Source organism: Natator depressus, chromosome 7 (genome assembly GCF_965152275.1).
Source record: "Natator depressus isolate rNatDep1 chromosome 7, rNatDep2.hap1, whole genome shotgun sequence".
Lineage (NCBI taxonomy): Eukaryota > Metazoa > Chordata > Testudines > Cheloniidae > Natator > Natator depressus.
In genome coordinates, this window is record NC_134240.1 from 58,558,432 (window position 1) to 58,585,367 (window position 26,936).

The 26,936-nt window shown below is 43.9% G+C and overlaps 1 protein-coding gene across 2 annotated transcripts; it reads left to right on the forward strand.

Annotated features, from left to right (window-relative positions):
- Nucleotides 1-1,151: 1,151 nt before the first annotated feature.
- Nucleotides 1,152-26,727, forward strand: C7H10orf71 (chromosome 7 C10orf71 homolog). 2 transcript variants are annotated; one of them, XM_074958590.1, is made up of 3 exons: nt 1,152-1,245; nt 17,325-17,536; nt 19,466-26,727. In XM_074958590.1, the coding sequence occupies exon 3, from the start codon at nt 19,642-19,644 to the stop codon at nt 24,247-24,249; it is 4,608 nt and encodes a 1,535-aa protein (XP_074814691.1). In that variant the 5' UTR covers nt 1,152-1,245; nt 17,325-17,536; nt 19,466-19,641; the 3' UTR covers nt 24,250-26,727. The 2 variants fall into 2 exon arrangements, with proteins under 2 accessions (XP_074814691.1, XP_074814690.1); XM_074958589.1 differs by lacking the exon at nt 1,152-1,245 and adding an exon at nt 1,315-1,628.
- The last annotated feature ends 209 nt before the right edge of the window (nt 26,728-26,936 follow it).

Here is a 26,936-nt window from a genome sequence, read left to right on the forward strand (position 1 = left end):
TTGTGGTTGCCTAAAGGTCACCCAGCTGCCTTTCGTTTTCAGCCCAGATCTGAGGGGAAGATCTCTTTTTTCACCCTCATTCTGCAACAAACATGAACTCTCACGAGTTGAGGGTGTTTCCATACTCCAGTTCTCATGGTATACGTGATCAGGGGCTGGGGTGCAACTAGCACTTGGAAATATGAGCAATATCAGGCCACATCTTGGCATCACAAGGGGAAAATGCCATGGAGTTAAATAGGACCTGGATTTGGCCCAAATCTACAATGGAGACATGGTCTAGTGGTTAAAGCACAGACCTGGCACTACTACAGACTCTTTGGGGGGATTCTGGGTGAATCATTTAGTTGTCTAAAGTTCGGTATCCACAAGTAAAGGCCACCTTTGAAAACATGGGCCTTAACTAATTCGTGCCTCAGTTTCTCCATGGGTTAAATGGGGGTAAAGATTCTGACCTACCTCATGGTAAGGATTAGTTCATTAATGCCTGCAGAGTGTTTTGAGTTCCTCAGACAGAGGGTGCTATATTACTCTGATTATTATTCACATTGCCATGACTTGTGAATTTCATGTGTAGCTAAAACCTTTTTATAATGCAAACAAGCCCAGGGCCCAATCCTGCTCCTAGCAAAGTCAGTGAGAGCTTTACTGTTGACTTCAATGGGAGCAGGCGTGTAATCAAGAAGGTTCTGCCTCTTGTTTTTGCTACAGTAAGTGTGCCAAGGTCCTGATTGGTGCTGAGCAGCCACAGCTCTCAGTGACTTCAGCAGGGAGCTGGGCAGACTCAGCGCTGCTCAGAATACATCCCATTGTTTATATTTCTGAGACCAAAACTTAGCTTGCTGACTTCTTGACATATTCCCCCTATTATTTCATACCCTGCTGCAATTCTCATAATGAACAACATGACAGCGCCCCTCTCACGATGGCTGCTCATGATGATGACAGCAAAGCAGGGGTCTTTACACTAAGAATGCAGCATACATTTGGCCAGGCCTGACGATGAAATGACTAATGAGTTATTTCTGAACTGGCATATTGGGACAATCATGTGTTACTCATGAGCTCATGTTTTAGATATTGTCTTTAATGATCACTTTAATGAACATTTTCACCCACCATCTAGAGACCTAAAAACGCAATGCTTTAAGGTTTGAATCATTGGCAGTGGCCGGCCAATCACATAACATTTTCTGCCAAGTATCTCTGAAGCATTACTACTGGCAATGTAAAAATAGCTGATGAGTGAGTATGTCTGTTACTTGACACTGCATGGTTATTCTAATACGTATGTTTGCTTCTTCCCCAGCATGAACTCCATTTGGTTTCCCCTTGCCTGATATCTATTTAAGTACATTTTAGTAACTTTGAATTTCTTGCTCACTTCATTTCACCTGGCTAGGCAGGTCTGTGAGGGCTCAGAGCTTGGTCTCCTCTACTTTTTGTTGTTTTGTTTTCAGTTCTTATTCCCATTAAAGAGTCATATTAAAAAGGGTATCCTGGAGCATATAAATAATGGGAAGTGTTAGTAGTAAGCTAACTTTTCTATAGAGTGGGGTAAGGTTTTGGCTTAACTGAAGAAAGCACAATGCTGTACTATTTCTGATCAGGAAACTGGATCACAGAAGGTAAGGGGGAAAATTACATGGACTTTTTAAAATAGGGAAATGATGCTGTGTGTGTGTGTGTGTGTGTATGAGCACGTGTGCACTTGAATATCAACTGCGCAACTGATCAGACAAGAAACATTAAGCAGCATTTATATTTTTCCCTACAGTAATTAGAGGTGAAAAGACTCTGGTTACTCTTGTCCATCTCCTCCCACTCTGCAGAATGCAGGATTGTCCCTAGTCTCCAGATGGAAAGTTGTTGGGTTTTTGTTATTTTTCACGTCAGTAGTGTTTATGCAATAAAATGTAACGTTATATGGAAAAATAGCTCGATCCTTTAAAAAGGTTACTAAGTTGTTATGAATGCCTCTTTAAGTGTGTTGTTTAACTGTATATTGTGCTGTAAACGACTTTAAGCAATACAAATAGATTTTGTTTTGCAGCTGGTTACTGCATACACAAAAGATAGTTCTAAAACTCTGGGGGTGTGTGTGTAGGGTTTTGGGGGATATTTTTCCTTTTTTTGACAAATGGAAAAATTCTATGCAATGAGCATGCTACGAGTGCATTAAAAAACAAAATAGTTCAAATGTGTAGGCAATGCAAAGGGGCCGATATAAATGACTGGGACTATGACATGTATCCAATTTTAATCGCTGGAAAATTTCTTAAATGACATGAGCTTTTGGAGGGCAGTTGTTGCAGGAACATCTCAATCTGCCAACATAGGGAACCGTGTTTTATTATCCCAGCTGCAAAGCTCATCAGCGCAAAAAAAAAAAAAAGTCCAAATAATTCAGATGGATCTTGAGAATCCAGACTGATTATGCTTAGTTAATTAATCTATAATTAGGCAGCCCTTTAAGAGAGCTGAGGAGGAAAGAGGATTCAAACCCTGGGCGTATGGGGCTGATGGAAGCTGAATTTGCCATTGAGATGTTTAATTTTATACTGGTATTGGTCAGAGGGACACTGCACTAGTTTACCACCATTGCCAAGACGCAGGCTGGAAAGAAAGAATGGGGGAAATAGAGAAGGGGTGTAAAGGAATGGAAAAGAAGTAATAATCATGGGGTCGAACGCTAAATCCCGTATACTTTTTTTCTTAGTCAATGGGATTTTTATCTGCACAAAGACCAAAACTCCTGAGTAAGGACCTGAAGGTTTAGCCTATAGAAAATATTGATAGGTAAAATCGATCCCATTGTATTTTGGACTACACACAATTAAATCTATCTATCCACCATGTTTGTCGCTGTGGTATCCAAATGTTTTCAAATTATGTGCACGTTATGCCTCCCACTCCCAACTTGGTTAGCAAACTATTTGTAACAGGGGCTTATCTACTGAATTTGAAGGCCACAACAAAGAGTGGGTAAGAAATAGCTATATCCCTGCAGTGTAAACCAGAAATTGATTACCCTAATCCTTCATTCCTACCTGTTGCTCTGAGCTGTTTGGCTTGTCTGCTCTCAGGAATTGATTGTCTGTGCTGGTGTTACCAGTGCTGAGCAAGGGTGCAGATCAAAAAGAAATACGAGTCAGGACCAGAGAAATTCCACTTGCCTGAAATGCGGTTTTGTTTGTTCACTTTATTCAGGTTTATCGATACAGTGAGAGTTGCTTGATCAGGCAAATTCAGCCGCTGGGATTTTTTTAATCTATTTAGGATTTTGTTCTCTGCATATAATGCAGTGGAGTGTAGCATGCAAGAAGACACATGAAGTTTTGTGTATCTTACATGTCCTCTATGTATGCCATTGTGAGAGGTGTTTGTGGAAGTTGTGTGTTGTGTTGCACCGTGAGGTGGTTTGTGTTTCAGGATCCGGGTGTGTGAAATATTTACCAGACGCGTATGGCGTGTGTAACCGAGAGCATGTATCTTGGGGTGTGGGTGTGTGAGTTGTGCACTGGTGGTGGACAAACTTTGCCTAGAGGCAAGTGATTGTAACTCCACTTATTTCAGTGAAGTTGTGCCAGCTGCATTTGGCCTGAGTTGGTTGTTTGCCGCGAGCTGGCTTGTGCAAGCTGTGTGATTTGGTGCACATTCATCAGGATTTGTGTCTAGATACAACATGATCAGATGGTGAGTGTTGTGCTGCTTGTCAGGTGCATGTGCACTGCTTGCATGTCCATGTGTTTTGGGGGTGATTGCCACTTGCATAAAGTCCTGGCCCTGTATGAAGTGGGTGGCTCAGATCTTTGCTCCCTTCCAGAATCCATTTGAATCCATTTGTGAGATCATCAGAGGGTGCCCTCTCCCTTTAGACTTAGGATAATGGCTTCCCCTTCTCTCAGAATTCCCTTGCTGTCCTCCCACATGGTCATGGATGGACATGGGGAGTGTTTCTTTAACTGAGTTCCCTATTGCCTGTCTCCTGGGCTTGTTAATAGTGATGTATGCAGAGGCACTAATTGGGAATGATTAATCTAAATTTTCCAATGATGGAATCCAAGTAATCTAGTCACAAATAGAAGAGGCCCGGTGGCGGTGCAGACTCATTTCCAAGTCTCTCACCTAGCTACATCCCAGCAGCGCTTCCTTTACATCACAGCCCCCCCCTTTTCCTTGCATTCTGTGTGCTCTCAAGTGTTACTTCTGGAGCTATTTGGAACAATATGCTAGAGATTTGGATCAGAACAATGCTTGGAAACTTCATATCTCATGTCCTGCACTTAGATGGGGGGGGAGGGGGCGGAAGCCCTTTAATTTGTTAGCAAAGTCTCTAAAGAAGCTTAACAAGATTAACTCTGGCCATGCATCAAATTAATGTGTGAAGTCAGCAAACGGCAGAATCTGCCAGTTCACAGCTACTGTAGATCCTGCCTCTCCAGCTCTGCCTCTGTCATCAGCTTTCGTTGGATCACACACGTGTTGCCATACCTTACAGTCAGTTCTGCTTGGGTATCAGCTTTATTTTAGATTACATCCAAATTAGCTCATTTTGATGTCCCCCTTTGCCCTGGCCATGGTATATTTCAGCTGTGTGCGCCATGCCCTTGTTTGTTTCTTTCACTGTACAAGACATTGTGTTCCAATGCACAGATCTAGGAAGAAATGCCACACAACGTGATGTAGCATCCACACAAAGTAGTGTAGGTATACGTACTGCGTCATGCCAAGGGAAAACATAGATCCTGCACCTATGGAAAATAATGGGAGTTTTGCTATTGATTTTTGTTGAGGCAGGCTTGGGATTTTAGTGGAGAATGGACCAGCCCCTGTAATCGTTATCCAGGCAAATCTGTCAGTCTTTTTGCCTGAGCCATTGTGGAATGACTTAGAATTTGATATATGGTATGTTTCCACAAAAGGGTTGGATTGAGAAGTAATTTTGCTTACCTACGTGGTCTAAGTTCTTGAGCATGCCTTTGAATTGCATGTAGAGATGTACACATAGGTACACCTGGGCCCAAAAGGCTCCTGATTGGAGGGCGACCCTCTGCTCAGCAGGACCGTGGAGTCTGTTGCTGCCTGTTTGCAGTGAGCGGTGCTGTTTGTGACACACAGCATCCAGCAGTAGCCAAGCACACCTCTGGGAAACAACCTGGTTTAAGGCCTTTTCCATCCTCTCAGCCAGGAAGGTGGGAGAGCCAGGAGTGAGGAGATCTGCTAGCCAGTTCCCCACTCCCGCTGTGTATAGGAAATAGGGAAGGAGGATAAAATGAAAGAATAAGTATCTTACAATAATGACTTGCTGGGTGGGTTCCAAAATTCCACATTTGACCCTGGATTAAACACCTACTGTGGCAATGGATGCACAGAGAGGGAATGGGCCTTACTGAGGTGATGGCGAGTTATGCAGTATACAGGATGGGTGACAACAAACTCATCTATGAGCAGGACTAGATTCTGGTCAGAACTGGATACTTGTCATTTTTCTTTGTTTTTATAATAAATTTCTAAAATCAAAAGCAACCGACTGTCAAGGTCTCCGAGCATTGCCTTAAAAGAGAGCACAGGAACTAGGACATAGGCACAGCAGCGCTGAGAACAAATCATCAAATCAAGTTCCCAAAGAGGAACAGTAAATCCTAGGAGCCCATCAACTATCTCCCAGAAAGAAGCCCACACCAAACGCAGCCAAAGAGGAAACAGGAAGAACATCCATGTCACTCAGAAGGCCGCTGGTGGGTTGCTCATTAACAGGAAGAGAATCCAAGAGCACAGATCCCTCAAGAAAGAGACAATAAAAGAGAGAGAGAGAAAGAGAAAAGGCCCTGTGTCCTGTCCTCTCAAGGTTATTTCATGGATGAGCACCTTTTCCACACACATCTCCAGTGCTATGTAGGCAGATGGGGGCCTGTGGTGTTTAGATGTTGCTTGTAATTATTAGACTTGGGAGCACTGGCTGTTGGGAGTCTGAAAGGACAGGGAACAGGAAGGAGGGGGGAAGAGTTGAGAGGCTGGGAGAGAGAACAGAGGGTGCAGCAGCAGCTTGGTAAAGAGGTTTCCACTTTGCAAATAAAGTCCTGTGGAAGCTTGTTAGTACCTTGCCTGGTTGATACAACAGGGCCCTGTCCTCCACTAGACTGGTTCTGTACTCATTTCGTATGATTACAGTAGAGGCAGGGGCAAATTCTGAGGAGGAGGATATAATCATAGGGAAGATATTACTATGTCAAATTGATTCCTTTGTAATTTTGGCTCACACACGCTGGCATGTATATGAAGCTTTCGTTCCTTCCCCACCCTCCCCCTCACTCGGTTGGCAAAACACTTGTGACAGGACCTAATCTGCTGAGCTTTGAAAGCTACAGCAGGGAGTCAGAATGAAATAGCTGTATTCCTGCAGCATGCGCAAGAAACCTTGGAAATTGAATCTCCCAGCCTGTATCCCTATCGGGTCTGAGCTGTTTGCCCTGCCAGCTCTCAGCTCAGCTCTCGGTCTTATTTCAGTTGTTGGGCTAGTGTGCGGGTATGGAGTGGTGTTGGTGGCCTGTGATAGACAGGAGGTCAGACTGGATGATATGATTGTCCCGTCTGGCCTTAAGTTCTATGATTATGTCTATGCAGGTGTTAACTAGCACTGAGCCCGGGGTACATGGAAATGCAGAATCGCCAGAGAACAAGAAATAGTGAGTCGGATCCAGACTAACAGTAAAAGGCCTAAAGTTTAGTTGCTCTTTTTCTGACACTGGTTATTACTAATGATGCAAATGCCAAGGCCTCTACTCAGGCTCAAATTCTGCTCCCATGTACCTTGCTGTAACTCTGCCATAACTCCAGTGGAGTTGATGAAATTACACAGGTGTGAATCTGGAATAAAGGAAGAATTCGGCCCTCGGTTTCTGTCAGAACTTACCCAGGCAATCTCCTGGGTGTTTGAGTAATAACTGAGTAAAGACCTCAGTCTCTGTCCCATGAGTGCATAAAGAGGGGCTGGATTTGGAGAAACTGTTTTTTATCTGCTTATGGCCTAATTCTCCACAGACTTATACCCCCCTGAGCCCAGTGAAGTTCCATGGGATGCAGGTCAAGCTAGACTCTGGCTTGGTGTGTAGGACGTAGCCTGGAAGTGCTGCGCCTGGTGCCTGTTTAAGAAGGATGTTCGATGGTTTATGATTGTGCTGCTGAGAAATTTTCTGATGAATCACTTGCACCTGTCTGACAAGCCAGACTTCCTATTTGCAGCTAGGGTATGTTTTCCCATGATGCATTTTGAATGAAACCTCTGAATTTGCATTCAGTGATGGAGGATCAGGGACAGGTCCTCAATAAATAAAAGTGTTATACTGTTTTTGATAAAAACTGAAACACAAACTTCAAACCTTGATGTCCATTTTGTGCATGAAGGAGTTTGGGTTAATAAACCCTGCGATGTTCTGGATTTCACAGGATCTTTAGAAAGTTCTGTATGGTTCACAAATCATCGTAGACTCGTCCAAAATGTTTGCTTGGAAATATTAGACACAGCCCTGCAATAGGAGTTAAATGTACTTAGAAATTTATTGGCTGCACTCAACACCTTAGAGGATCCAGAAATATGATTTTTCCCCTCCCCAAGAAAAATAAGTGCAACAAAGTCCCTCCTTCAACAATCAAAAAGAGCAAAGTAGGGATAGAGGGGGAGCCAGCAAAAACCAAGTGATTGCAGCATGTCTGGTCAATGGTGCCAATTCAGATATTGCTGAGTGAGGGGAGCAAATTCTGGTCCCAACCCATACTAGCACAGACCCTGTTCTAGTCCCTGCTTGCCCTCCATAGGGACCCTGGGTCTTTCTCGACCAGGGAGTCTCCTCTCTCTCTCACCACACAGTCATGAGCCGGGGTGGCTAGGCGTCAAGTTCTCAGAAGATGGCCCCGTACTCCGACATACAGGAACAGACTCCCCAGGTCACAACACCATTGGGCAATTTGGCCTGGACAGAGGGGTGGCTGGGCCAAATTTCAGTAGCGTTGTGACCACCGCAGCAGGAGCAACGCTCTGGCCTGCTCAGGCAGCAGCTGTACTGGTGTAGTACAGGAACACGGCTTAACAGCGGTCGGGGCCCCTAACTCCGTGGCCTATGGGACTTTGAGCAAGAGCAAAAACCTTAAGGGGGGCCACATTCACCCTCCCCAGGGCCTCCCTTGACTGACGCCACTGCACCTTGTTAGTTCCTCAGGTTGTGTTTGTGCGTGGGTGGGTCTGAACTTCCTTCTGGGGTGGACTGGAGTTCAGACACTTCATTGACCTAAGGCCGAACTTGAAAAAGGAGGGGGCGGAGGTGTAGTGGACGGGGTTATGCAGTCCGGCTCAGGTGGATGTCAGTCTTATATTCCCCAACTGGGATGGATAAATCTACCAAGGTCAGATGCTTACTTCACATACTCTTGTGTAAGTGACAGGGGGAAGTGCCACAGGGTCCCCATCCTCTGGTTCTCACTTTCCAGAGTTCAGTAGCATTGCAGTCTCCCCATGACTGCAGCTGTCACTCTGCCTGTCTGGGTCTCTCCTTCCAGGGCCTTCTCTATCTCTGCTTCTGGGCCTCTATCTACCTTTGCTTCCAGGCCCTATTTCTTTCTTTCATCACCTTCCTCTCTGTGGGAACTTGTTTTCCACTCGTGTCTAGCTCCAGCACCTTCTGCTGCGGGTTTTGTGTCTTTTGACTCTGCTCTGGGATCTTTTGCTTTCCTCCGCTCTTTCTCTGGGAAATGTCATCCTTTTCCTTTTACTGAAGAGGGGAAGACAGGAGATGAAAACCTGCCTCCTTGGCCCAAATTTTGTCACTAGAAAGGAGGTTTGAACCCACACATCTGACTCTGGAGAAGCTCTTCCACAGTCTCGGGGGTGGGGCATGAATCTGCTGTTTCAGAGAGGGACAGAACCGAGGGGAATCCTCAACTTACCCAGGGTGGTGGTGGATTCTCAATCATGGACAATTTGTAAGTCAAGGTTTGATTTTTTTTCTGCTCTAGGAATTATTGGGGGGCAGTTCTCTGGCCTGGGTTATACAGGAGGTCAGACTAGATGATCCCAGTGGCCTGTCCTGGCCTGGGAATCTGTGAATCCTGGTCTCTGTGGGATCATCCCCCTGCAGAGCCACAAGGATTTCTCTATACAAGATAAAACTGGCCTGTGGATTTCTGATCTGTGTTGTCAGCTCTGATCCTAGGGATCACATGGAACTTGGCGGCTCTCCATTAGCTGTGCCACTGCAGAGATCCACCATGGCATACCCCTCCTCCAGTTAGTTATTTAATGGCAAGAAATGCCTGCTCTTCAGTCTCCAATGCTTAAATATCATCCGCTTGTGTCAGTCCCACAGCAGTGCACACGGCCCCTGTCCTGTGGCTCTCTAGGACCCTGACACTCTGCTCTCTGCCTTTCTGTCCTGTACCTTGCCACGTTCCCCACACTGGTTTTGCCTCTTCATTCCTGGTCATTTTTGCACTTCATAAGATCTTACTTGCTTCAAAGGTGATGGGCAGGCCACAGGTTCTGGGGATGGCATAAACAGGAGGAGCAAAAAACCTTTCTCCGTAACATGCATTGTGTTGCAAGCAAATCTTTTCCTCCTTCCGAACGAAACAGGCCACTTGCTAGGATTTCCTTTGTTGAGGGACATTCAGGGGGTGCTAAATACACTGTGGCACCAACCTCTACCGCTCGAGCTAAATAGCCTGGCTCGATAGCAGGGTGCTGTAATAGACCCATCTCTTCTATAGGTCAGGTGCCACAGGGGACATATAACACACACAATGAGAACTATGCTTATCTTTCACGTCACACTCGAACTTCCTCCTAAGCAGTGTTGCCAGCTCTCATGAATTTATCTTAAATAATGGGATTTTGGCCACTGCTGGTGGCAGTCTTGGAATGATGTGGAAAGCTGCAGCATTCACGTGCATTTTGGGAAACAAAACCAGGGCACAGCACTTCCCATCACAATGCCCTGTAGGCTACAGAGCATGCACTGATCTCCAGCCATGACTTCTAGTGCTCACTTTTCTTCTGACCGCTGTCGATATTTCTGGGCCCGTATTATTAGCCAACATTTTATATTTTCAGGGGAACTTATAAAGCAGATTCACAGCTAAGATAACAGAGGACTTGCACAAGGTCACTTCAGGCAGAGCTGGGAATTGAAACCATGGTTTTAACAAAACAGATCTAACTCTCATCCACTTTGCAGTCTTTCAAAAGGAGCACGTCAGCCAGATTAGGTGTGTTTATATAACTCATGCTACTACAACCAGTAGACCACATTCTGCTCCAAGAGCCAGGAATAGAAACCAAGAATCCCAATGCCGTGTTTTACTGATGTCTCACAAATACTTGTGTAACCCACTGGCAATGCATGTGTTGCATCTCCCTGTATGGGCCCATCCAGGCAGAGAATAACACAGTAGTCACTGCTATAGTTGGAGCAGATGAGGTCTGTAGTATGACTGGGAAGGTTTTGTATTTAGAAGTAGCTTTGGATATTGTGCTAACAGTTTGTTTTACTGTTGCATTTTTATTATTTGCATATAACAAACAGGAGAGGTCCCTTTCTGAATAGAGCGTGGCAGATTTAGCATGCGCTGGACCCCTTAATCCATGCTAACTTTCAAGTGCAGAGAAGCCTGTGAGATTTTTGTTTGTCTTGGCAGAGAATGGCACGCCCTGCCGGTGTCGGCTCCAATGGATCTGGATGTAATAAACCTTTCTTTCCAGAAAGCAGCTTCAGTTCAAACAGTGTCAGCTTAGCGCTTGTGTAGAAAAGAATACCCCTGGAGTTATTAATGAGCAATGAAAGCTTGCACCTGTAGATCACCTGTTTGGAGCCTGCCCAGCTCAGCAGGGATTAAAAGCCATTCCCATCTAATGGAGGTTTGGTGGCCCCTACATGAGACTAGTTTAGTAAATCCTACCTCCGGATCCCATATCACAAACTCCCCCCCATGCTTTGCAGTAAGATCTTAGGGTGTGTCTTCACTGCAGCTGGAAGCAAGCGTCCCCACCTGTGCAGACAGGCTCGTGGCAGTGGGGTTTGAGCTACTGCATTAAAAAGAGCTGTGTGGATGTGACAGCAGTGGCAGAAACTCAGCTAGCCACTCAAGCTTGGATCCCAGGGGTAGGGAGGACTTGAGTTCGATGGTTAGCCTTAGCCTCTGCCAGTGCCCCAGTGTCCACGCAGCTATCTTCAGTGCACTAGGGCCAGACCCGCTACAACAAGTCTGTCTAGCCAGGCTGGGAGGCTCGCTCCCATTTGCAGTGTAGACATGCTCAGAAGGGCAGGAACCATTTCTTAGTATGTGTGCGGCCAGCCCCTAGCACAATGGTGCCCTGCTCTCAGTGGATTCTCAAGTGCTCCTGCACGGGGGAGCAAAGTCGCCATACTCACTATAAACCTGTGAGAACCGGCAACGTAAATTGTCACAGACAATTGGTAAGGAGAATTGTTAAAAATCTGAAGAGTGACCAAAAAGCATGATTTAATTATTTCTTTTTAAAGCTCATGATTTTGGTGGGGGTCTGACTCATGACTTTTAAATGTTGAGGCTTAGCAATACTGGACAGATTTAAAATCCCTCGGCTTGACATGTTAGTCACAACGTCACCTTGTGGCTATGTTCCCCCTTTACTATGTTATGATCACAGTTGCTTAGCCAGACCCCCTCACATAACACAAGAACAAGAGGTCACCCAATGGAATTAATGGACAGCAGGACTCACAGTCAACCTGTGGAACTTGTTGCCATGAGATATTGTGAAGGCCACAAGAATAACTAGGTTCAAAAGGCATTAGATAAGTTCATGAAGATAGGTCCATCAATGGCTATTAGCCAAGATGGTCAGGGATGCAACCCCATACTCCAGGTGTCCCTAACCCTCCAACTGCCAGAAGCTGGGACTGGGCAACAGGGGATGAATCACTCAAAATTGCCCTGTCCTGTTCATTCCCTCTGAAGCATCTGGCAGTGGCGACGGTCAGAAACAGGATATTAGGCTAGATGGACCATTGGTCTGACCCAGTCTGGCTGTTCTCATGGTCTTATGAGTAACACACAGGAGTTGGCCGTGGAGGTAAATGTAGTTTGAGTCACACAGGGCCAAATTCTGCTCTCAGTTACACTGATGTAAATCCGAAGTAACTTTCCTGATGTCAGTATAGTTACTCTAGATTTATACCAGTTTAACTGAAAGAGAAGTTGGCTTGAAGTCAAGGAAAGCCTCTGCTATGGTTCAGAGCAAGCTGTCCAAGATACCATTGTTAGAGCAGATCTTCAGCTGAAATGGAGCTACACCCATTTATACCAGTTGAGGATTTGACCCAGAGTTTTTCCAAATCATCTGCCACTGCAACATTCAACCATGTTATACTTGGATAGTTGGAAGGCACGCACACTACTTCTAACATCATTGTTGCCTCCCTGATCAATCTCTGCATTCGCAATCCTTGTTCTGCTCTGGAGGGAATCACTGAAACATCTCAGTCCTGATTCTCCACGGTCTTGCACCTTGTGTAGTTATATATACCTCAGCAATGTCGGTGCAATATGCTAATTCCCTCCCAGCCCCAGATTGGAGAAATCCGATTGGTTCCCATTGACAATCACTTCGTGCTCACTTTGCATAACTGCAGATGACCCCACAGGGGGCGGGACAGGGTACAGGCCTGCTCACATATTGCACCTTATGGTCATCTCCACCCAGAAATTCTCTTTCTGCAGAGCCCATGGAATCCTGTCTATGTGGCACACACCCTTCCGCCATGCCTCGGCCTGTCGTTGCTGCAGATGTCAGAGCTAGGAATTACACCCCACCCCACCCCCCACAGTTATTATCTGACCCCAGGTTATTTCAAAACACTTCTGAGGTGGTTTTAAGTTACACCATTGGCTGACCCAGTCCCCAGCAGGCCCAGGCTTCAGGGAGCACAAAAATGGCCTTTGATTCCCTACCCTCCGTTGCGGTGAGCAGAGCTCTGATCGAGCTGAGACTGTGGCCCGTTATGTCCAGGGGGGTCTCTTCATTCCAAGCATCCCAGCTCACATACTGTTAGGTTGAGACTTCACACACCAGAGTAGAGGTGTCTGTGATTTTCTATGTACAGAAGCTTTGGGTTCTTGTCTCAACCCGACAGTGACTCACTGGGTGACCTTTAGCAAGTCACTGAAGCATCTTTGGCCCAGATCCTCAAAAGGTATTTAGATGCCCGACTCCCACTAAAATCAATGGGAGCTAGGTGCCTAAATAGCTTTCAGGAGTGGGGCCCGTGTGCCTCAGTTTCCCAATCTGCAAAATGAAGATGATGATACGGTAATAAATGACTGACCACACAGGACTTCCTAGTGGTCACTGTGCTGAATAGCATGGCCATGTGGAACTGTCCCTGCTGTTGCCAGGAAGAACTCTGATCCTCCTTCTCCAAAGAAACAGACCACTACTCCTTGAGCCAAAAGAGAACAGCCATTAGCTGTAAGCAGTGGAAACCTATGACACATGGGGGAGCAGTTCTCTTCCCACCAAACAGAGGGTTGCGGTGTGTGTGTATGCACAAGCAATGGCCAGTTCATTAGAGATTGATCTGCTTCAGCAGGGTATGTGAGAATTAATTGCTATTTGCAAAGAGCTTAGGAATCCTCTGATGAGAATCTCTGGGGAAGTAGTAAGTGCAAGCAAAGCACTCCATTAAATAAACCTCGCCCAGTATTCACCCTGTGGATGCACATTTTGGAATTCCTTGCAGACGAATATCATACAGCAAATGCCACATGGAGAAATCATCACATAAAAATACAAAGATACCCACCCGCCAGGGCAAGGCTGGGCTGATGACTCCAGGCTCAATGTAACACACAGGGTCCCTGCCAAAATGCCACAGTGATGCATCATGGTGCGACATTTCAACCAAACGCCGACCCAAAGGAGAAAAATAAAAACCTGTCTTCAGATATTGCAGCAACAGTGATGTCACAAGCCTTCAGTCAAGTTTACTGCTTACCTAGCCCCTGCCCAAAAGCTGACATTCAATCGTTGCCAGAACAGGAATAGCCTGTGTAACCTTACCTCCTAATCACAACTGGCTAGGCATGGAAGAGCTCCACTGACAACCTGCGATAAGTCTGTTAGGAAAGAAACTCAGCCTTTTTCCCCAGAGTTAGCTCCCTTAAATATTCACATTTATACAAGTGCTTTAATTATTTCAGATCAGAGACGAGCCTACACTGAAAACTCCGTGCTTTAGAGTATTGTCAATCCACCTCCAAACTTTATCCCTTGCTGCAGCCTCTACAATAGGCCAAACACAAAGTCCCTTGAATGGAACAATTTGAATTCTGATCCACGCCTGAATTTTACAGCTATTTCAAATGTAATTCCAGGGCCTCACTGAGTGCAGCTGGCTGCCATGTATGTGCAAAAGGGTAAAGGAATGTGGCTTCACCAGGTTAGTCAGTGGGTTATAAACAGCTTCTTTGTCCAATATTTCAGCTGTTGTATCATGCTGGGTGACTTTAGGTTGCTGACATTCTGATCCTCTAACAGATTATGCTGTATTCTTAAAATGCTTATCCCTTTATTTCAGTTTTGCCACTTTAGAGGGCTTTCAATTACACTGCAACGATGAAAGGTTCTTCGAGCCAGTGTGAACACTCGGTTGCTACCGCTGTTACTACTTCACGTCTGTACACAAAGCACCCCACATCTGACACTACCTGTGCGCACACTTAAAATATGTTTCACGGCAACAAAAAGGGAGCGTGGGCCCCAAAAACACCAGAGCAGGTATCTAGTCAACCCCAGCCGTACAGGACTCAATCTAGAGGTCCTTATACATGCAACATTCCCGCTGAAGTCAGTGGGAGTTTTCCCTGAGTCAAGACTAAATTGATGCTCCCCTTAAAACCAAACTACAAAGGAGGAAAACACGTTGCACCTCACCCAGCAGTGACTGTGGAGTGATGCATTGTGGGTTCACTTGCTGGTGAAGCTCATCATCACATTGATGGAGAGCCTTTCTAGAGTTTCTAGGGGTCAGCATTGGTAAATTCCCAAGAAGTGAGAATAGTTTTGTTTTGAGGAGAGTGTGTATCCATGATCAGGGAGAGTCTATCAGCTGGAGCCCACATAAAGGTTTTCTGATCCTGTTTTAGCCTAGTTGCTAGGTTCTTCATCCCAGTGCCAGGCCTGCTAATGGTTAAATCCAGTTTCAGTGCTTTTTCTAACAGTAGTTAGCTGCTTTTCTTTCCAGGTAGGCGGCTTACTCTCTTAGGTCTTAAAACATCAAGACTTGCTCTTCTGTTGCTTGTGCATTGGCAGTGAATATTGTCTTTATTGCCAAAGACAACAGTGGCAAAAAGGCACAAGAGCCCAACCGGGCAGGTAGATATTGAATAGATATGGGCCTGAAATCAAAGCACCAGATCCGGACCTGGCTGAACTTGGGTGAAGTTTGGATCTGGATTCAGATCCAAACTTCACAGTTGGTCCCATCTTTATAATGGGCTGAACCAAAATCCTGGATCTGAATGCTCTGGGAATGTGCAGATCTGGATTCGCTATCTGTGGCTTGATCCCATCTCTAATACGGAATCTGTACTGTTTCCTTTTTCTGATCTTTGCTTATCCTTTCTGGTGAATATGAATCCATGTTGGAAAATTCAGTCTGTTTGTATTTAATTAAAACATGCCTGAAATTCGCTGCATTCTCCACAGCAGAGGGGCAGCACTGGAAACAGCAGCGTGTTTCCCCCCATACACCACTCCTCTTTTATGTGTCTTGGCTCTACGCACGAAGGACCACCCTTTGGAGAGGAAGGAGCACTCAGTGACCACAGCTCATTCAGTCACTGCTCTCTGCTTCAGCTGCTACATAGGGTCTGTCTACACTGCAGTTAGACACCTTTGGCTGGCCCATGCCAACTGACTTGGGCTTTCAGGGATGTTTAATTCCAGTGTAGACATTTGGGCTGCAGCTCAAGCTCTGGGACCCTCCAATCTCGCAGGATCCTACAGCCTGGGCTCCAGCCCGAGCCTGAACGTCTACTCCACAATTAATCAGGCCCTTAGCCTGAGCCCCGTGAGCCCGAGTCAACTGGCATGGGCCAGCCAAGGGTGTCTAATTGCAGTGTAGACGTACCCGGAGTGTTAGAAGGGTGGAACTGGACTAAACCTCATCTATTCATAGACTACCAAAATGCCAAGCATGCAGTAGCAATTCCTGGCTTTCATCAACTTGGGCTGCCATCAGATGAGCAGCCTAAAGATGAAAGGCTCCCTACCCTACTACCCTGAAGTGTCGAACCTGGCCGCAGTAGCTTTCCTGGTGCCGTTTTTTTTTTTTTTTTTTAAATAAGTTTGTAGTTCACTTTCATAGCTCTCAAAATTTCCCCCCTGCAGTTCCCTTTTTGTCAGCTGTCTGGGCGAATACCAGATTCTCCTGGCAAAAATACATGAAATACTGTTGTGTTTTAAAATGAACTAAATTTGGCTGTATGCAGTGTTGTTGTAGCTGTGTTGGTCCCAGGATGTTTGAGAGACAAGGTGTGTGAAGTAATATCTTTTATTGGACCAACTTCTCTCAGTGAAATAAAGATCCAGTAAAAGATATTACCTCACCCACCTTGTCTCTCTAAATTTGGCCAGACAGACATAATTTACTTTAATTCTCCTGCGTTTAATACCTGGCTAATTTCCAAGGGTTTTTGTCATGTGTTGGAGGGTACAGGGCTGGGGAGAAGTAGTTTCTTGCTGCTGGGAGACTGAGGGGATTGATACAAGCTCCCTGCCTTCCTGCTGTATAAAACATCTCTCCCCTTTGATTAGGCTGCCAATATGACCTAGCTCCCCAACTGGTGCGCTGGGCCAAAAACCAGCAAGGGAAAGCAGACTACACTGGGGTGTTAAGCTGAGGGCACAGAGGAACCAGTATGGAATAATTAAGCCTGTTGTCTTGGCTGCATTAAGGATTAAGGTCCAGATCCTCAAAAGGTACTTAGGCCTCTAACTTCCACTGCGAGCTGAAAAAGTGGAGCAAAGAGAAATTATTCATAGATACTAAGGTCAGAAGGGACCATTATGATCATCTAGTCTGACTTGCAGCATCAGAGTTCATTGCAAATTGTGCTGATTTTGTATAAAACTGTGCTAAGTTAAGAATTATAGAGCAGCAATGACAGTCTGCAATTGGCCACTCAAATGGTTATTCCAGTGTGAATGAATGAATGAATAGCTCCAATACATGAGCCAGTCACACCTAATTCAGCTCATACAAACAAATGAATTTGTTTTTGAATTGCAGAGTTCACTAGAGGTCAAAAATGCTGAAGGTCGAAAACATATTACGACACTACATCTGCCAAATCTACTTCATTGAACTATTTTTAACTCCTCACTAAAGATGGGCAGCAATGAGGCCAAATGCAAGCATGAGAGGAAGTTCTAAATACACCCAAGCACGGATGACAAAATCACACAAAAGGTATGGGCCTGCAGTATCCACTCACATAACAGGTAAGAGCCCCAGCAAGAATGGGATGGCATGTCATTTGTGTTCTCCCTGTTTTGGCTGAACATAATTTATGCTGGGTTAGGAAGGTTAAACCATGTCAGAAAAATCCTAGACCGAGGGAAATGTAGTATCAGTAAGTATTGGGCCTGAGTGTGGTCTTATTCTGGAGTAAATCGGGAGTAGCTCCACTGAAATCAATGGAGTTAGTTATATTGCTGTGGGGAAAGAATCAGGTTCCACTATAGCCAGGAGAGTCTAGGAATAGGTTGGCTGAGTTTTTAATGAGAGCAGGAGGGTAAGAAGTGTTAAATCTGAAGAAAGAACTAAATCTGAATAATCCATCTGAGCAAGACTTTTCCCTGAAATATCCCTGATATGGGCCACCCCTGAGCCATGTTTGGGGAGTTTATTGAAATCTCAGCATCCAGCTGTCAAGCCATTTCTATGGGAGACCTCTTTAAAGGAGAGATGGGCCAAACAGGAACCCTGGATCAAAACATAGGGGGAGTTCAGATCTGGATCCAGACTTCATATCTCAGGTCTATGATGGGCATTTTATTCAACAGCCTGGCTCATGCTATTGAATATATATACATACACAGGTAGAATCAAAATTAGTTTAGGGCTGTACTGTGCCTATAAAGCTCAGCTCTGCACTGGAGGTAGAGTGGAGCCACACCAGCCCGCCACCGGGTCCAGAATACTCCCCAGCAAGCCCTGATCCATCTCAGCAGGCTGCTGTAGAGGGGGCCAAAAGCTGTTACAATGTGGCCTTTAACTTGCATAATACCAGTGGATTAACGGGAGGCCCAGACATCCTCCGACTGAACTATTAACAATTATTGCCTTTTGTTATTGTCCCTTCTGGAAATTGAGAACAACTGTTGCTTGTGCTCCTTTAGTGGGTCTAATGGAGTCCCCCTAGGCTGTCCTGCCTTCTGCTGGCTATGCTGATGTTAGCAGTCTCCTCAATTTCAAGATACCAGATCCACTGCGTTCTAACATACTTGGCAAAAATATTTTGTGGCAAGAGCATTTGCCTGGGATTTGTTAATACACAATGGACTAAATTTATCTCTGGTGTAACTCTACTTACTCAAGTGGGTTTATGTTAGGGATAAATATGTCCTGAAAGACCAAGTGTGATCTTGGTGAGGGCAGGGGCAAGTCTATTGATGTCTTTTAGCATGGGCCTGAGCTGGTACAAGAACCTGAATAGAATAGAGACAGGGTAGGTGAGGGAATATCTTTTATTGGTCTAACTTCTGTTCATGGAAGGTACAAGCTTTTGGGTTACACCGAGCTCTACTTCAGGGCTGGGGAAGGAAGCAGAGTCAACCCTGAAGAAAGGCTCTGGGTAGCTTGAAACCCTGAACCTTCATGTTTAAGCACCTAAATGAGTGGTCAGATATCAAGTAAACCCCTGAAATCAATGGGAACGATTGGGTGCTCAATTCTTTTGAAAATCTAGCCATTTATTAGGATCCTAACTATGGGATCACATTTTTTGAAATCTCAGCCTATAACATCTAGATTTTACTCAATCTTTGATTATTACAGGTCTCTATAGGGTGTATTCACTGTCGGAAAAATTAAGTCTTACCATGTATTGTTTAATATTTGGTAACTAACAAGTAGTTAAAGTTAAGCATGTGCTTAAGTCCTATTTAAATCAATGGGTTTTAAGTGCTTTGCTGAATCAGGACTCCTGTCTTTCTTATTAATTCAATGGCACCTTCCAGTGATTGAACTATCCAGCGATACCTGTTTAAGGTGACCAACATAAAAATATTTTTAAACACTAATTATTTGATTCCTGATATTTTGAGTCAATTAAATATATGATCAAAATAATTGAAGATGCTCTATGTAGGACAGGATGATTGTATACTGTATGCTCATTTTTATTTTCATGTCTGTTGGTTTTGCAGAGGAGAAACTCCCGTTTTGTGATTCCATAAGGTGAATTAATATAAAGCAATACATTCTGGAAGAAGAATTCTAGGAGAAAACATTGCAAACAGTTGGAAATATCCAATAGAATCTTCTACCTATTTGACATATGCAATTAATGCTTGGGATAATTTATTCATGACTCACAAAGACAATGCAGGGAAATAGGAAACACATGGATGGACTTAGTGACTCCTCTAGTTTAGGGAGCCTCCTGGATGATACAGACAGAGAGGTATGCAGCCTCACAGACCGAGCATTCAAGAGTTTGTGCGTGGCAGAGCTTGAAGCATGTGACAAGGAATTGGAGCTTGTCATTTCACCGGAAATCACCCACCAGTTATCTAGTAAAATTCACCAAGGGACACTAAACCATGCCATCAAGAAAAGTAATATCTGCAATAAGTTATCACTGAAAAACAACGAGCATACAACACGGGCTTCAACATTCCAGCAATTACCAAAACCTGTTCAAGAAGAGAAAAAAGTAGCTAAAAACAGCACTGTGGAAAGGAGAAAGCCAAATTTGCCAGCATCTGGGCCAAGGAAAAACAAACATGTCTCTAAAGTGTCCTGTTTGATTAATACATTTGATAAGGCTGAAAACCAATGTCCAGAAGGTTCCCTGGGAGCACTCAAACAGCCAGTTAAAAATAGTTCTCAAAAATACAGATTAATTCAGGGAAATGACATGGCTTTCTGGGATGACACAGCGATTTTAAACATCCAAAGGGAACTTTCCCAGTTTTCTGGTGTGTGTCGAGATAACCACTGTCTCAGTGACAAACGTGAAGTCCAGAAAAGACATAATAAAACTGATGTGGGCTATTGTGGTCCAGATGGTTATCATCCTGCACTGATGAACACTTCAAACGTATTTAAGGCAAATCTCACCAGCTCTTCTAAAAAGACAGTCAAAAGCAGGCGTGGGAAAGTTAAAGAGCCAGCCAAAAAGGGCAATTTTCTTCACAGTGAGAACAGTGCTTTTGAATCATGGAATGCCCATCATAATAAACTGAGTGAAAAAGAGGAATTTGCAGATATTATACCAAAAAAGGAGGCTATTACACACTTTGAAGAAACACCATTGGTTACAGGATCCTACACATCTAAACATAAACCACCACCCAGAAAGGCCACAGGTGCTAGAATTCAGGAAAAGGATTTCCTAATGGATCTATTTCCCCGCACAACTGAATTCCAGAACCATGTCACACCAGCAACTGTACCTCAGGTCCTTGGCCCACTAATACCTGTACACCCTGTCCCTCCAGCAGCTGAGTTTCAGGTTCCTATTCCACCAGCACCTGTACCCCAGGTCTCTGGCCCATCAACATCTGAACCCCAGGTTTCTGTTCCACCAACATCTGTACCCCAGGTCTCAGGTCCATCCCTAGCACCCATGTCCCAGGTCCCTGCTCCCCCCATCTCACCTGTATCCAAGGCCCCTCCTCCACCACCACCTGTGTCCCAAGTCACTTGCTCTCAGAAGAAGGCAACAAAACCTGAATTGGACTATATCTGTCCACCATGGAGGAAACAGAGGAATATAAAAGGGGTAGCGGCGAAAGCACAGGAGAGTTCAAATGAAAAGTTACAGCTCAGTGGAGAAGAATTCTCTTTTTATAAAAAGCCATCTGCTGTCGAATCTTTTGCTGACACAACTGCAGTAGGTAACCAGGTAAACTCCCCTGAATCCATTAGCCCCTCTTTCAACATCACAAAACTTTTAACACCCATCATACCATTAAAACAAGAGACAGAAAATCAACCAGTGCTGGTGACACCACCAATACCTGACACTGCAGCAGCAAAAGAACATGAGGGAAGTGGATTTAGTGATTGTCAATCTCGGGATAATTACAAGTCTAAAGCACCAAGTTTATTATTCAACCTGAAGGATGTCCGAAAACGTGTTAAAAGCACTTATAGTCCCTCTCCTCTCTTAAAAGAGAAAAATAAGACTAAGGAAAACATGAAACAAGAAAGTATAAAAATGAATGCGACAGTGTCCACTTTTCTAGAAGAAAGTAGCTTAGAGGTTGCAGAGAGAGATGAATTAAGCCATGGCCCTTTTGTACAAACTGACAGTATCCAGGAAAAGGACAATAAAACTGATTTAGAGGGACACTTCACTGATAATTACCTATCTTTAAGTTCACCCCAAGCAACAGTAAATACTTCATTTTACCAAAATCAGGACAATGTGCAACAGGATGATTCAAAAAACAAAGACCTATTGAAAGACACTGAGAACAGTGAAAATGTGTCTATCTCTGGACACCAGTCAAACGAACACGGTTTAAGGAAAAGTCGACATTATCCGTCACTGAAAGGCTGCAGTAGAGACAATGCAAATGCAAAAGCTGCACAGCAAATGCAAATGTATAGTTCCAGTGTACAAGGCCACAAAAGTGAGAGAGATGCTGAAAGCCAGGATGGAAATGATGACCCTAAAATACCCCCCAAACTTCTTTCACCAGCAGAAGATGGTGTTCCTTACAATGCAAATCAAACCAGTGTAAGAAGTAGCAATGAAAATAAAGGCAAAACCAGCAGTAGTTCTTCTGAATACTCTTTTGTGACCACAGTCGATCAGCCATTTCAGGAGGAGCCCTTTTCACTGATTCGGCTGTTTCAGAAAGCATGCCTTGAGGAAAGTCAAAGGAGTAGGAATAAAATGAATGTAGATGACAAGGAAAGTAGTAAAGGGAAAGGGAAAATGGTAGGGAAAGAGGAGTTGCAGTATTATGCTTTTAGTAACTGTGACACTAGCACAGAAGAGAGGTGTGAGGGAAAGGTGGCACAGGGTGAGAGTGAGAGCATGGCAGAAGAGAGATTGATGAGTGAGAAGAGGGAAGAGGTCAATAGTATGAATTCTGCAGCAGAAGGCAACAAGGATACTTCCACCTCCCAGTCAGAAGAGCCAGCATTACCACTTTCTTCAAATTCATTCAAACCCAGTCTGTTTCTGATTAAAGACAACACATTCAAATCATCTCCTGTGATAAAGGCAGTCAAGCTACCTCTGCTTAGGTCCTTGTCCTCAGAAGACACAGTCAGTAGTAGTTACAGGGAAACAGAAAGCAGATTGGAAGCTACCGTAGAGAAGGACAAGCAGCTTTACAGGCAGGGCCAAGGTACACCTAGCATTCAAGAGATTTACCGGTCATTATCAAGAAACATAAAAGAACAGGATGCAAGAGATGCACTAATCAGAAATGAGGATGCCAGTGCACTGGGATCTACTCCAGCTAGCATGGGCTTTCAAGGGGCAGATAACACCAAACTAATATGGGAGCCCACCCTTTCAGAAGATGTAGGGAGTTTTTCATTAGGGATGTCGAGGGAAGATGATGAAGTGACTCATACTTTATTAAATAAAGTTGGGAAAAGTAATGAGGAAAGTGTTCACCGCAGCAAAGAGAAGCCCACGGTTGGAAAGACGAAGCACTACTTAGCACGGTCAAAATCAGCTTTAGGAGCTAGCTCAGCGCAAAACAAATTGGGCTCCCCTTCAGAAGAGAAGGCAAATTATTTTAAGAATTATCTTTTGTCTAATCGGAGAGGTGGGTCATGTGCAAAAAAAATAATCACTAGGGAGATAAGTTCTCCGGCAAGAAGCTTGGTATTAGAGAACCATGTGTATTGTCCTGTTACCAGTGATGTTTCAAGAGACATCAGACACTTGGAAGAAACACCTGCGGTGTTAGACGATCTTGCGTGTACCATTGTAACAAGCCCAAGGTCAGACAGCATTATGTGCTCCGCTGTTACCAGTCCACTGTCAGAGAAAATTGCCAGTGTAACGAAGGCAGAGGATATTACAAATTCCACTTCGTTGAATTTGGTAACAAAGAACAACGCTGATATTTCTGCAGAGGAAATACTCGAGTCAACGCGGAGGAGCCTGCTCACTGAGGACACCAGTGATTCTAGACTGACAAACGAGAAATCGCAGAGTTGTATGGAGAAACCGCTGGGCAAGCCACCTGTGGTGCCACCGAAAAGCGAAAAGGCCCTGCGCCGAGCAAAAAAACTGGCCAACAAGAGAAAAAAGATAGAGGCACAGCAGAAGAACCTTCCAACAGAGCACCCGGATACTGTTGTGAGAAAGCTGTCCCATTCTGGACAGATTCCATTATCCCCCGTAACCCTGATCCATTCTCCACCATCTCCTGGGTCCCGTTCGCCTTTCCCTCCTTCAGAATCGAGCATGGTGAGACTCAGAGGTGCCCAGTCAGTAAGCCCCACACCCTCTTTACCTGCAACTCAGCGTAAACTCCTTCAAGATCCTGACTCAGGGCAGTACTTCGTCGTCGATCTATCCGGTCAGGTTCATTTCAAGACCTTTTATGAGCCAGAAACTGGCAAATACATCCAAGTACCAATCTGTTCCTCAGAAAAGGGCTTACACCAAACCGCCTCTTTGGAAAATTTTAATTCTCCTTATGTATTGTACCCTAGTGCGCTACCTTTACCCGTGGCAACTATGAGATCAGTTTCCCAACTCTCTGAACCTCTTCCACTAATGCAGAAAGTACCAGGAGCACCAGCAGAAGCAGATGAAGACTGGCAGCAAGACGGCAGAGATGCTCAATCGCTAGAGAGTCAACCCTATATTGAACCTGTATCTGACTCTCACAGTCAACATGCTGAGGAAATTCAGTGTAATTGTACAAGAGACACGAGTCCAGCTGCAAACATGGACATCATTTCAATCAGCGATTTAGAGGATTTTGCTGTTGAAGGGATATCTTAAGAACTGAAATGATAAATTAATTGAAATATAAATCTATTCAGACACAGACTCACATTTGATATTTGTAAACACTTACAGTCTGAATCTTGTTGTGGCTTGGTTTGGGTGAGAAGGAAAATGAAGGCTTGCATCTCCAAAGGGGAGAGGTGTCACTGTGAAGAAATTTGCTGTTGGGGTCAACCCCCGGCTTATCAATAAGACAAAGGGGCAATGCTAGCAAAATACAAATCTGATGGTAGGAAACCACCCACTGCTGCTGCTTTGCCACTAGGGTCGCAAAGATGGCAAAATTGGAGGTGATCTTGTCCAGTGCTTGGAATGGTGCTATGTGACAGGTGACAGAGAGTAAAAGTGCTGAGTAGAACAGTCTCAGAACAGACGCCAACTCTACTTAAGACTCGTCACTCTCTCTGTCTTGGACCCACGTTTACCAATAGACAATATCGGGCCGTGAACATCAGATATACCTGACAGAGTCACTTTTTTGCGTACACTGAAAAGCCAGAATTTAATGACTAGATTATTGTATATTGGATATACAATACAGCACCTGAATTGAAAGCAAATCAAAACACTGAAAAGTAAAAGCAGCAGCTCTACTCTTTTGAGATACCTGCGCATGCCCGCTAAAGTGCTGCTAGCATTTTAAGACTGATGAATATTTCCACATATTCCCCCCCAGTCTCAGAAGTTACCTATAACATAGTTCACTCCAGATTGAACTTGGCCTGGAAATAGTCTACCAAGGAGCAAAATGGAAGGAGATGCACTTGCAATATGTTTTGTTAGAATGGGAAGACTTTGGATGACTGTATTTCAGATGCTTTTCTTTTTCTTACCAAGGTCTAGTGAAACACAAAACTAACTTTAAAAAAAGTGAGAAATATTTAGTTGTTCTTTATTTTGGACTGGTGCATTCTGTGATTTTAAAAAGTGACAAGGAATAGCCAAGTTAGTAATTTCTAGGAAGTGCAGTAAGAAAGCAACTTATTTTGATCGTCACTTTTTTTGAAAGATCTGTATCAAATTTATACCACCCTTTTTTAGCTCTTTTTTTCACCTTTATACTGGATGGTACCTTGTCAAAGATCTGCATAATCAGAAATGCATGGTGACAAGATGGCGCAAGTATAATATACAGTAATATGTCTGCTTATACATGTCTCTATTCTGTGCACTGGTTTCTTTTTTTATCCTTCCCCGTTCATTTTGTCCTCCCCAAAGGAAATGAAAAAGTGAAAGCTCTATGGAAGAATAACTTCAGGCCTGATTCTCCTCTTACACCAGAAAAACTCAGTTGTCTTCAGTAGAGTTTCTCTTGATTTACAATTGAGTAAGAGGAGAATCAGGCCTTTTGTCTATAGTTGAAGAAGAACAGACAAAAAGCAGAATTATAAACAATAAATGTGACAGAGGTTGTTCTTGGGCGTAGCTTAACCAGCCCCTGGAAATTCTGGATTTCTCATGAGAGAGCTTGTTCTCACAACATAGACCAAAGGGGTTTGATTAAACTTCACTTTTTGGATACTTCCCCAAACTGAGCGTTGGGTGAACCTCAGATGGTTTGAAATCATCGCTGGCACACACCTGTACATTCAGAACCTATACTAGCCAAACAAATGCTGCCATTCATCGCACCCATTCAATGATACAGTTCCCTCCTAGTCAATGGTCTATGGGAATCATTCTGTTTCTTTCAGTGGGCTTTGGATTGGGCCCTAAATTATTTTTTCATGCATATTTTAACGGTTGTGCAGAAGTGTGCAAAACTGATGCAATTTTGTGACTTGGGGGCCAGTTTGCACCTCTCAGATTTAGGTTTTCAATTAAATTCAACAAGATGTCTAAATATAAGCATATATTCTGTGAAAATTCAAATTTCTATACAATCTTTGACTTGGCGTGGGCTCATTTTACCTCAGAAAAATGCATTCCAGTTTCCCCTGGAACAGGGGCTCATTTTTGAGCACAAGCATTTGCAAAACATGAGTGTTTCAGGAACAAATATCCCTTCTCAAATTGGTATGGTAAGGCACGAGTCCAGTGTTGAACGCTTTTCTCTTTTATTGCCAATATTTTGCAAAACTTCTAACATGGTACCATCCACATAGAATCATAGGACTGAAAGGGACCTTAAGAGGTCATCTAGTCCAGTCCCCTGCCCTCAAGGCATTATACTTTCCTGTCTGCTATGCCAACCTTTATACAACACAACAGCTTATTAAGCACAAAACAAGTATGAATACAAATATTTTTAGGCTTGGAATGATTAGATTTGTATTGGTAAATGTTGATTTCACTGAACATACACAAGCTATTGAAAACATATTTCCATCGATAATAATCAAAAATTATACATAGGCAAAGAAAGAAAAATGCTGCTTGAGAACTTATTAGAATTTGATTTAAGGATACTTATTTTGTATATTTTGACATGATAATTGGTGTTTTTGCAGTTATAAAGCTTTAGTTTTTTGAATCTCAAAGTCTACTGTCATTAAATAATTACTGTTTGACCCCTTTATTGTCTGATTCCCCATAATTTCCTGCAACTGTGAAAATTTAAACAGATACAAATTGAAAAAAAAAATGCTTAAAACCCATAATTTTGTGCAACTGAAAATTTAAACAAAACAAATGCTTAAAAATAAATATCAATATTATCTGTCAAAATTATAAAAAAAAAA